Here is a 12,796-nt window from a genome sequence, read left to right as displayed (position 1 = left end):
AAGGGCTCGGTCAAATGCCGCCTTGATGACAAGGGCAGTCACTCTCATCTCACCTCTTAAGTTCAACTCTTTTGTTCATGTTTGGACCAAGGCTGTAATGAGGTCAGGAGCTGAGTGGCCCTGGCAGAGCCCAAACTGAGCGTCACTGAGCAGGTTATTGCTGAGCAAGTGCTGCTTGATGGCACTGTTGTCGACCCCTTCCTTCACTTTACTGATGATGGAGAGTAGACTAATGAGGTGGTAATTGGCCGGGTTGGATTTGTCCTCCTTTTTGTGTACAGGATATACCTGGGCAATTTTCCACATTGCCGGGTAGATGCCAGTGTTGGAGCTGTACTGGAACAGCTTGGCTAGGGGTGCAGCAAGTTCTGGAGCACAGGTCTTCAGTACTATTGCCGGAATGCTGTCAGCACCCATAGCCTTTGCGGTATCCAGTGCCTTCAGTTGTTTCTTGATATTATGTGGAGTGAATCAAATTGGCCGAAGACTGGCATCTATGATACTGGAGATAAAAACAAGAAATGCTGGAACCACTCAGCAGGTCTGGCAGCATCTGTGGAAAGAGAAGCAGAGTTAACGTTTTGGGTCAGCTTCGGAACCGATGAAGGGTCACTGACCCGAAACGTTAACTCTGCTTCTCTTTCCACAGATGCTGCCAGACCTGCTGAGTGGTTCCAGCATTTCTTGTTTTAATTTCAGATTTCCAGCATCCGCAGTATTTTGCTTTTATGATACTGGGGACTTCAGGAGGAGGCCGAGATGGATCATCCACTCGGCAGGTCTGGTGAAGAATGTTGCAAATGCTTCAGTCTTATCTTTAGCACTGATGTGCTGGGATCCCCCAACGTTGAGGATGGGGATATTTGTGGAGCCACCTCCTTCAGATAGTTGTTTAATTGTCCACCACCATTCATGACTGGATGTGGCAGGACTGCAGAGCTGAGATCTGATCCATTGGTTCTGGGATTGCTTAGCTCTGTCTATCACATGCTGCTTACGCTGTTTGGCAGGCAAGTAGTCCTGGGTTGTAGCTTCACCAGATTGACACCTCATTTTGAGGTATTCCTGGAGCTGCTCCTGGCATGTCCTCCCACACTCTTCATTGAAGCAGGGTTGATCCCCCAACTTGCTGGTAGTGGTAGAGTGGGGGATAGGCCAGGCCATGAGGTTACAGATTGTGATTGAACACAAATCTTACGCTACTGATTGCCCACAGTGCCTCATGGATGCCCAGTTTTGCACTGCTAGATCTATTCGAAATCTATTCCATTTAGCACAGTGGTAGTGCCACACAACATAATGGTGGGTATCCTCAATGTCGGGCGTCATCTCTACAAGGATTGTGCAGTGGTCACTCCTGACAATACTGTCATGGACAGATGCATCTGCAACAGGCAGACTGGTGAGGACAAGGTCAAGTATGTTTTTCCCTCTTGTTGGTTCCCTCACCACCTGCCGCAGACCCAGTCTAGCAGCTATGTTCTTTAGCACTCAGCCAGTAATGGTGCTTCCGAGCCTCTCTTGGTGATGGACATTGAAGTCCTCCACCCAGATTACATTCTGCACCCTTGCCCCCTTCAGTGCTTCCTCCAAGTGGTGTTCAACATGGAGGAGTACTGATTCAGCAGCTAAGGGTGGGGGGGGGGGGGTGGCGGGGGGGGGGCAGTAGATGGTAATCAGCAGGAGGTTTCCTTGCCCATGTTTGATCTAACCCATCTCGCTCCCAACTGTGTACCGCTACCTATGGTGGGTCAGGACATACTTGGGGATGGTGATGGCGGTTTCTGGGACACTGTAAGCTATGATTCCATGAGTATGACTATGTCAGGCTGTTGCTTGACTAGTCTGTGCGACAGCTCTCCCAACTTTGGCTCCAAGTGCCCAGATGTTAGTAAGGAGGACTTTGCACGGTTGACAGGGCTGGGTTTGCCGTTGTCATTTCCGGTGCTTAGGTCAATGCCAGGTGGTTTGTCCAGTTTCATCCCTTATCCATACATTGCTGTGGGTCTGGATTCACATGTAGGCCAGAGCAGGTAAGGACATCAGATTTCCTTCATTAGACTAGCTTTTATTTCCAGATTTATTAATTGAATTCAAATTCCACCTTCTGTTGTGTTGGGATTTGAATCCATATCCCCAGCACAATACGGTGGGTCTCAAGTCCAGTGACAATACCGCTATGCCACGTTAGGTGCTATAGTGAAAGAATTCCAGTACCAGGGATCTGAGCTTAGATGAGCCAATGCCCTTTCCTCATTCTTAACTTCTATGCTCATCTTAGAAAAAAACTGTACATGATTTTGGTGGATGAACTATCCTAGGCCACTGCCATTGTTAAACTTCACCTAATCAATTTTTGCCCTGTCCCTCATAGCTTGATTGAGACTGGCTACTTGTGGGTGAGAAGGCAGAATTACTCCCACCTGCCACTCTGTGGTGCTGCAGAATACAATGCCAGTCCAATCTCAATTAGCATTTAACTGCTGGTGTACAGCCATTTTGATGCATACGAAAACAAGGTAGATTTAGCTTTTGACAGGGGACTGAATGTCTGGTGTATTTCAATGATTAAGGGATAATCAGCATGGTGATAAAAGGCCATTCTTGTGAGTTATTGTGTGCAGAGATGGCTCGAGAACAATCAGCATCTGCTGTAGAATCACTTGTGCTTTGCTGAATGCTTCGTATTGATGATTATTCTGCACTTTCGAGTAGCAGAGAACAGGGTTGACATGGGAAGGGTAAGAACTGTGACAGGCTTGTGGCCTGAGGGAGTGTAGGAATTGGAGTGGGATTATTTTTGGAGAGAGTGTGGGATCTAATCCTCACCTACTGAGCTTGATTTAGGCTTAAGCACAAGCTTCAGAAGATAATAAAGTGAGGCAGACATTGTGATAAAGCAAGTAAGGTCACGAGTGGAATAATGGGTTCCAACTGCAGCTTAATTTCAGTTGTTTAATTAACTCTAAGCCTGGGATTTTATCTGGACAGCAGGGGACACAGCCACCAGCACAAGTGCCAATTCAGCACTTAAGTGGACAGTGGCGGGCTTTCCCCTGGATCAAGCACCTCAGCGATGGAAGTCTTGTCTGCTGAGAGCTGCCGGCCAATCAGAGGCTTTAACTGAGCAGCGCCATCGCGGAGGTGGTGGCTGCTGCCAGTAATGGACTCACCTGAGGCACTGGAACCCGGCCACAGATAGGTCAGGGCGGGAGGGGTTTTTCAGGGTGGGGGTCGCGGGGGAGGGAGTGTAGTGGGGTCGGCAGCAAGGGCGGTGGGGGGTGGATCTCAGCGGTGCCCCCCCAATGCAGGGTCCCTCCTTCAGGCACTGTGCCTTTTAACCAGGGACCGCCCCCATGGAGCCGGCAAGCAACTCGCATGTTCCTGTGCGGCCACAGGCCTGCCCACCACTGGGATAATTCCACCATGGCATCAGGATGAGGTCCTTAATTGGGCATTAATTACCCACTTAAGGGCCTCAATTAGCAGTGGGGTGGGAAGGTCACGCATAGGCCTTCCTGTCCCAGACTTGATTTGGGTGGGGGCAGGAAGGTGGCAGGGCGCCCCCTCACCACTATCTCGCCTGATTACATGCTCTCTGTGCCTCCAAAGCCACCATAGGGGAGAACATAAAACTCCCCCCCTAAATGTTCAAGCTCCCCACACACCCCTCAATGAGTTTACCCACTGAGTAGCTGAATCATACAGCATAGCAAGATTCCAGATTTGATCGCTGGCTTGTGTTGAGTTAACTGACCTCTGCTGGGTTAGGAACACTACAGTTGGCCTCAGAAAGGGAACGGACAATTGGCCAAGCTTATAGGCCTTGATCGCTATCCAGTGTCCATGTCAATATAGAATAGGATACAAACTCAGAAATGTTATTTGGATCTGTGCATTTTTTAATGCTATTTTATTTATGCATTCTATTTTTTTTTGGCCCGGTTTATAATGTATTTTCTGATTTCTTTGGGTTCTCTGTCTCCCACCTTGGCTTGGGGGTGTGGGGACAGAAGGGCGGGTAAGATGAGCTGCCCTTCTATCAAATGCTGTTCTGCAATTCATTGCTGATGTTTAAGAGTGGTCTGGAGGTTAGCGAATCTTCCTCTAGTTCTCTCTTCCTGTGGGGTCTTACTTGGTTACTTCATGTTAGAACAGTGTGACCAGAAAAATTGCTATATGGGGACATGTAGGAGTGGATTCCTACCATCTATGTGAAAAGGCAATGCATTGGATCCTACTTTGTAACATTCACCATCAGGAAACATACATTTTCAATAGCCAAAGAGTTAAAGGCGTATGCCTCAAAGAGAGATTCTCATGACCTACCTTCATACTCATCAGGGCACAGGCATTCATACCCATTTACCAAGTCTTTGCACGTGCCCGAATTCTGACAGGGGACTGAAAGGCATTCGTTGTATTCCTCTTCACAGTACAGACCATGGTAACCTGTGGAGAACAAATTATTCATACTTAAATTGTACCATGTCCTCACGGCAATGACTGTTTCAAACTGCAGCTGAAGGTGAGCCTGAGGGCCAAAGACAGTAACTGGTCTACATTAACAATGTATGAACCAATTGTACATAAATATGACCCAAAGTATAGCTATGGGCAGCTTTGTGCTATGGGTTTGCATCATATAGGAGCTGGAGTGAGGTTCCCAAACTAACAATGCCACCCAAGATAGTAATTGTCCATATTCCTTCACTGAATTATTTTTAGAGTAAGTGTCACTGTTAGTATGTTTTTGAAAGCATCAAATAATTACAAATGATGTTTGATATATTAACTCAAAGGGTGACAAACAGAATGATCTATCTGGTACTTCAGGAGGCATTTCAGGAGTTCAAAGTGCAGTGGAAAATTAAAGAGACAAGATGGTATGAATGGCTACCTGTCCTTGAATTCTTAATGTTCTTATGTCCATTCATGAAAAGAAGTGACCTGCTTCAGAATGGCAGATCAAAACACTGTTCCTGTCTGATCTGCACCACTTTGATGCTATGCAACATTGTTTTCAATAATTTTATACACTGAGGAAAAATGCCTCTTGGAAGGCTTCACAGTGATAACTATAACACGGTTCCACCTGCAGGTTACATAGATAATAAACAAAATTCATATTGGAAATATAGTAAGGAAGTTTTTTTTTAGTAGCAATGCAACTGACAGCTTTGTGCATGTCAGGTCAGCTTGGTCAGTAGATGGCAGTATTAAACTACAAAACATTTATTTTGGGTGCAGAAAACAGAAAATTCGCAAACATTCAGCAGGCTTGGCTGTATCAATGGAGAGTTAGTGCCCAACACAACCCAAAGAAAAAAGTAGAACCGAGTGCCCCAAGTTCCCACAAAATATGTCTGTGATGACCTTTGTCATGATTTTCACAACTTGACATTTTTAATTATGTCTAATACATTATTCTCCCCCAGGACAAATTACAACGCTGACCATGACATTAGCTTACATGTTCGTGTAACTGATATGAATCGATGAGTTCTTAACAAATTGATATTTTTCTGGGTTAATGCCTCTGCTAAAATAGTGGACAAAGGAATGTCATAGAAACGTGTTGAGCAACTGCCTGCTAATGTTGCCAGTGGTAATGTCTAGGCCATTGTCTCTATTTCACTTAATGAACAACAGTATAACCATTGGGTAAACTGCTCCTTCTAAGTAGTTTTGTTCCAAGTAATCACATGTATAAAATTTGTGAGAGATAGTACACAGCACGATATAGTAAGGATCACAGCAAAGGATCCTCTAGGCAAGAGTGATCATCGCACAATAAGACAGAATTTCACATTCAGTTTGAGGGTGAGAAATGTGGGTCCATAACTAGTGTCTTAAACTTAAATAAAGGCAATTACCAGGGTTTGAAGACAGAGTTGGTTGAAGTAGATTGGGGAAATAGGTTAAAAGGTAAGACTGTGGAGAAGCAGTGGCAAACATTTAAGGAGATATTTCATAACTCTCAACAAAGATATATTCCATTGACGAAGAAAGACTCTACCAGAAGGATGCATCATCGATGGCTATCAAAGGAAGTTAAGGATGGTATCAAATTGAAAGAAAAGGTGTGCAATGTTGCGAAGATGAGTGGTAGGCCAGAGGATTGGGAAAATTTTAGAAACAAGCAAACGATGACTTAAGAGGGAGAACTTGGAGTATGAAAGAAAACTAGCAAGATATATAAAAACAGTGAAATATATAAAAAGGAAAAGTGTAGCTAAAGTGAGCATTGGTCACTTAGAGAGTGAGACTGGGGAATAAATAATGGGAAACAAGGAAATGGCAGAGACTTTGAACAAAGATTTTGTATCTTCACAGTAGAAGACACAAAAAGTGTCCCAAGAAGAGTAGAAAATCAGGAGGCAAGAGGGAGGGAGGAACTTAAAACAATTACTGTCACTGGAGAAAAGGTAATGGGAATACTAATGGGACTAAAGGCTGGACTGGATGGCCTGCATCCAAGGGTCTTAAAGGAAATGGCTGCAGAGATTGCGGGTGCGTTGGTCGTAATCTTCCAAAATTCCCTAGATTCTGGAAAGGCCCCAGTGGATTGGAAAACTGCAAATGTAACACCCCTGTTCAAGAAAGAAGGGAGACAGAAAGCAGGAAACTATAAGCCAGTTAGTCGAACGTCTGTCATTAGAAAAACGCTAGAATCAATTATTAAAGAGACAGTAGCATGACATCTAGAAAATCACAATATGATTAGGCAGAGACAACATGGTTTTGTGAAAGGGAAATCGTGTTTGAAAAATTTATTAGAGTTCTTTGAGGATGTATCAAGCATAGTGGATAAAGGGGAACTAGTGCGGGCCGCACTTCACTGAGTCACTGCGATATTAAATGAGGCAGCTCGTTTAAATAGTCAGGGTGGACTGCCCCCCCCAGTGACTTGGAGGGGGCAGGGTGTCTGACACCGGCAATGGCATCAGCTGTCTTTGCGCAGGCGCTGACGCCATTTTTAAAGGGCTTCGAGCCTTACGTTACAATTTAAATATTTAAAGCTAGATTGATTTTAAAACATTAAATAAATTGATCTTGACCCTCTCCCAATCCCCCCCCAATAACCACAGAAATAATTCCTTGCCCTCTCCCCCACAAAATACTTACCTTGTGCACCTGACCTTCCCCCCCTCCATAAACTGTGCACTGTAACCCTTCCCACTATCCCCCACACCAATGAGATGAGTTTGACCCCGCTCCCCACCTCCAAAGGCGCGGGAGTGCCGACCACCGGCACCAAAATCGCTCCGGGACGGATGGTGGGAGCGCGATGGTAATTAATTCATTTATTTAAATTATTTGCATATTTAAATTGGGCTCCTGTTGCTGGGGCGGGGGAGCCGACATGGGGCCTCGCTGCCGCCGGTAATATGAGGCCGAGCCATCCCAGTGTTGAAGTCTGTGGTGAACTTCTCCCGGCGGCATTTTCTGGCCCCCCACCACGACCCCCAATGTCGGGGATCTGTAAAATTCAGACCATAATGTATTTGGATTTCCAAAAGACATTCGATAAGGTGCCACATGACAGGTTCTTACACAAGACAAGAGCTCATGGTGTTGGGGGAGATATATTAGTGTGAATAGCAGATTGGCTCGAGTTAGTGATTTTTGAGGATGTAACTAGCAGAATAGATAAAGGGAAACCAGTGGATGTGGTGTATTTGGATTTTCAGAAGGCTTTCAATAAGGTCCCACCCAGGAGGTTACTAAGCAAAATTAGAGCATATGGGATTGGGGGTAATATACCGGCATAGATTGAGAATTGGTTAACGGACAGAAAACAGAGAATTCTCAGCTTGGCAGGCTGTGACTAAAGGGATAGCGCAAGGATCAGTGCTTGGGCCCCAGATATACACAATCTATATCAATGATTTGGATGGGGTGACCAAATGTAATATTTCCAAGTTTGCTGATGACACAAAGCTAGGTGGGAATGTGAATTGTGAGGTGGATGCAAAGAGACTTCGAGGGGATTTAGACAGGCTGGCCAGGATTTTACAGAGCTCCAAAAGTCAGGTGGGGGGTCACCTGGAGTACTGTGTACAGTTTTGGTCTCCTTACCTAAGGAAGGATATTGTGATGGAAAACACACCTGCCAAATGGAAACATATTAATTTTGTCAGATGGAACACTACTTGAACCCTTTTACTGGACTTTGCACAGAACTTGTTTAAAAAAGACCACAGAGTTGGACAGCTGAAACATGGCTGTACATTTGCATTCTGAGAGAAAGTTGAATAGAGAAACAATGGGAGTGCTCACTGATTCAATTAACAAGATTGGTCTGGGCAATCATAATAATCAACCTTCTTTGTCTGTGTAAGAGCCAGAGCTCTACACCCCTCCGAGTGTGACTGGAGAACTTTGAGAATCAACAACCCTCGCAGAAGATGCTGTTTCAAACAAAGAGCTGGTCAGACTGGGAATTGTTTGAATTATGCCTCATAGGTTTGGGAAGACTACAGTTTGAAGACAAAAGAGAAGGAAGGTCTCCTTGCCTCTCCCTCTCTCAAGCAAAGTCCCAGGGATCCACGGAAGCAGCTTCAGCCTCAAGGCAGAGGACTTCTTCAGCTTTCTGGGTCCAAAGAGAACCAAGTTTGAAAGTGTGCACTGAGCCCCAGTGAGAACTTCAAGACCTCAACTCCAATCAAGGTCTTTACATCCAAACTGAAAGACAGTAACTGAATTCTGAATGTTAATTGCCAACCCTACTTAAACCTCCCCCTTGAATTCTTTCTCCCCCTCTGTATCTATTTGTGTGCGTGTTTATCTCATATGCGTGGTTGCATTGTGTAGTTTAGTAACTTTAACCGAGTTAGAGTGATAAGGTTAATAAACTTACATCTTTCTTGATTAAACCTGAGAAAACCTGTCTGGTTGGTTTATTTACAATTACAATTATGGAGCAGTGAGCAAGGACTCACTGACGTGAAGCTAACAATATGGTGTTTTAGAAGATATACCCTGTTACAGCCAAACCATGAAAGGGGAAAAAGGGAAGCCTGAGACCCCTTCCTCACTCGGTCATAACAATATACTTGCCATAGAGGGAGTGCAATGAAGGTTCACCACACTAATTCCTGGGATGGCGGGATTGTCCTATGAGGAGAAATTGAGGAGACTGGGTCTGTATTCTTTAGAGTTTGGAAGAATGAGAGGTGATCTCATTGCAGCATACAAAATTTTTACAGAGCTTGACAGGGTAGATGCTGAGAGGATGTTTCCCCTTGTGAGGGAGTCTCAAACTGGAGGGCACAGTTTAAATTAATGGGTCTCCCATTTAAGGCAGAGTTGAGGAGGAATTTCTTCTCTCAGAGGGTCATTAGTGTTTAGAATTCTCTTTCCCAGCGAGCAATTGGAGGATGGGTCATTGAATATATTCAAGGCTGAGTTAGACAGATTTTTGATCTACAAGGGAGTCAAGGATTATTGGGCACAGGGAGGAAAATGAAGTTAAAGCCACATCAGATCAGCCATGATCTTATTGAATGGTGGAGCAGGCTTGAGGGGCTGAATGGCCTACTCTTTCTCCTATTTCTTATGCTATGTCTGGACAAATGATATGTTCTATACATGCCAAGAGGAGATGGTGGGGTAATGTTAATGTCACTGGACTAGTAATCCCGAGGCTAAGGCTAATGCCCTGGGGATGTGGGTTTAATTCCCACCATGGCAGCTGGTGGAATTTAAATTTAATTAATTAATAAAATTCAATTAATATAAATCAGGTATTGAAAGTCTCAGTAATGGTGCCATGAAACTATCATTGATTGTTGTAAAAACCCCATCTGGTTCACTACTATCCTTTAGGGAATGAAATCTATCGTCCTTACCTGATCTGGCCTAAATGTGACTTCAGACCAGAGCAATGTGATTGACTCTTAACTGCCCTCTGAAATGGCCTAGCAGGCCACTCAGTTCAAGGGCAATTAGGGATGGGCAACAAATGCTGGTCTTGCCAGTGATGCCTACATCCCATGAAAGAATTGAAAAAAGAGGATCTTACATATATTCTGATTTTTCTCCTTATTTATGCCCATTAAAATGGTTTCTCTCCCCTTTTTTAGGTTTCGCTTGTGTCATAAGTCCGTCATTCTCTCCCTGCAAGAGCAGGCAGATAAGCTGCTCCCAAATCTAGAGCAATGGTGCTCTTGAGCCAGCCACAAGGATGTAGTCAGGGAACATAGGAACATAGGACATAGGAACATAGGAACAGGAGTCGGCCATTCTGCCCATCAATACGATCATGGCTGATCATCCACTTCAATGCCTTTTTCCCACACTATCCCCACATCCCTTTATGTTATTGGTATTTAGAAATCTTTCAATCTCTGCTTTAAACTTACTCAGGACTGGGTGACTTGCTGACTAATTTTGCCTCATTGTGCCTCATTCAGTAGCATGGTTGAGATTATTAGCTTGCCACTGAAGAAACAAGAGGGCCCATGTATAACCAATCCTAGTTACAGTGCTTGGGCCACTAATGGGCTGCATTGTCAAGCACACAAGTATAATTTGGCACTGCATTCTTAGACTGAGTGGGGGCAATTTTGACTTTGCACAATAATGTTAAATGGGTGACTGTGAGTCAGCATTGATGGAAATAAGAATGGGGAGAGATGTAAAAGAGGCTGTGCATTGCTGTCACCCATTTTGTCCTATTGCACAAAGTCAAAATTACCCCCAGTCAGACATCACAGAGCATAGGAAATAAAAATATCCCATTGATGAACTGTGGTCCAGTCTTTTGGAATTAGAGTTAAGACACATTACTGGGGCAGTGCAAAGAGTTCTGTATAAACCAACCGAATCCCTCAACTGGATCATTGCCTTGGATCTTGCTTTGGTTTGGCTATGACCTGTTATGCTAATAAAAGGAATACAATGGATCTTGATAAGCTGAAGTTAAATTTTTCGATTACCTGCTTATGGAAGTGGGTGGAATGAAACTGCAGTTGATTCACTAAGAGGGACATAGTCTTATTTTATTTAAGTTAGAGTCCTAGTTCTATTTCTATGACCCACTTTAATCAGAATTCATCCTTAACATAGATTCAGAGTAAATCCATGGTGAAATGCTTTTTTAAACCCTTCCTGTATTATGCAGATTTACAGTGTCTTGAAGCAATGAAACTGTGAAAATCAAGGATAAAATGTCGAGGTAGATCATTAAATTGCTACTTGGGCATAAAACTGGCATTGTGGATCAGTTGCCCATTATAAACTGCCTGATCTTCAGAAATAAATTTAGTAATATGCATGTTTATTGGGCTAATGCCTACAATGCCATTAAATGCTACTGAGCAGGAGAAAGACCTAGGTGTCATATTACATGAAATGCTGCGAGGCTATAGCAAAAGAAAATATAGTGTTAGGATGCATTGCCAGAATGATCAAGAACAAAACAAAAATAGTAAACTGTCCTCATATAAGACATTGGTTAGGCCTTGCCTGTAAAACTGTGCCCAGTTATGGTGCTGTTACATGGTGAGTGATTGGAGCAGCTTGCTACCATCGGTTGTGGTTCAGTTGGTGGCATTCTTACCTCTAAATTAGAAAGTTCTGGGTTCAAGTCTCATTCCAGGAGTTGAACACAAAAACCACAGCTGACACTCCAGTACAGTACTGAAGTTGCACTGCAATGGCTGAGGTGCTCTCTTTTGGATGAGGCATTAAACTGAGGCCCCATCAGTCTGCTACGGTGGATGTAAAAGATTCCATGTAACTATTTTGAAAAGAGCAGGGGAGATACCCCTGGTATCTTACCAATATTCATCCCTCAATCAATAACCCAAAATCAGATTATCTGGTTATTATCACATTGCTGTTTGTGGGAGTTTGCTGTGCGCAAATTGGCTGTTGTGTTTCCTGCATTTCAACAGTGACTACACGTCAAAAGTACTTCATTGGCTGTGAAGCTTTTTGAGACATCCAGTGGTCGTGAAAAGTGCTATACAAATGCAAGTCTTCCTTTCTTAAAAGTTTCAGAGGAGAACATCTAGATTGATACCTAGTTTAAAGGCCCTAATTTACCATAATAGGCTTAGACATTTGGGGCTTTTTACTGTAAAAAAGTGTTGACATTGAGGAGAGTTGATTGACTCATTGAAAATAATGAATGGATTCGACTTAATCCATGTGGATAGGCTATTTGAGTTAGATAGGTTAGAGAGAACCAGGGGACGTGAGTATAAATTACAAAGAACTAGGCTAGATGTCGCAGAATTACACAATCACAGAATCACAGATTGTTACAGTGCAGAAGGAGGCCATTCAGCCCATTGTGCCTGCACCAGCTCTCCTAATGAGCATTTCACCTTGTGCCACACCCCTGCCTTCTCCCTGTAACCCTGCACATTCTTCCTTTTCATATAACAGTCTAATTCCCTTTTGAATGCTTGAATTGAACCTGCCTCCACCACACTCTCAGGCAGTGCATTCTAGATCTTAACCACTCGCTTTTGCTTCTTTTACCAATTACTTTAAATCTGTGCCGTCTCGTTCTCGATCCTTTAATGAGCGGGAACAGTTTCTCCCGATCTACCCTGTCCAGGCCCCTCAGGATTTTGAATACCTCTATCAAATTTCTTCTCAGCCTTCTCTTCTCCAAGGAAAACAGTCCAACCTCTCCAATCAATCTTCATAACTAAGTTCCTCATCCCTGGAACCATTCTTGTGAATCTTTTCTGCATCCTCTCTAATGCCTTTGCATCCTTCCTAAAGTGCAGTGCTCAGAACTGGACGCAATACTCCAGCTGAGACTGAACTAGTGTCT

General features: G+C 43.9%; 1 protein-coding gene across 1 annotated transcript in view; it reads right to left on the bottom strand.

The window, feature by feature from the left end:
- The window catches only part of dner (delta/notch-like EGF repeat containing), a 342,780-nt gene that overhangs the window by 19,871 nt on the left and 310,113 nt on the right, over positions 1-12,796 (bottom strand). Inside the window, exon 9 of the mRNA XM_068042557.1 lies at positions 4,330-4,452. Coding sequence (XP_067898658.1) covers positions 4,330-4,452 — 123 coding nt within the window. The remainder of the gene's footprint in view (positions 1-4,329; positions 4,453-12,796) is intronic.

Source organism: Heterodontus francisci, chromosome 11 (genome assembly GCF_036365525.1).
Source record: "Heterodontus francisci isolate sHetFra1 chromosome 11, sHetFra1.hap1, whole genome shotgun sequence".
Lineage (NCBI taxonomy): Eukaryota > Metazoa > Chordata > Chondrichthyes > Heterodontiformes > Heterodontidae > Heterodontus > Heterodontus francisci.
Note: the sequence above shows the minus strand (reverse complement) of the source record. Positions and strands in the feature narration are given on the sequence as shown.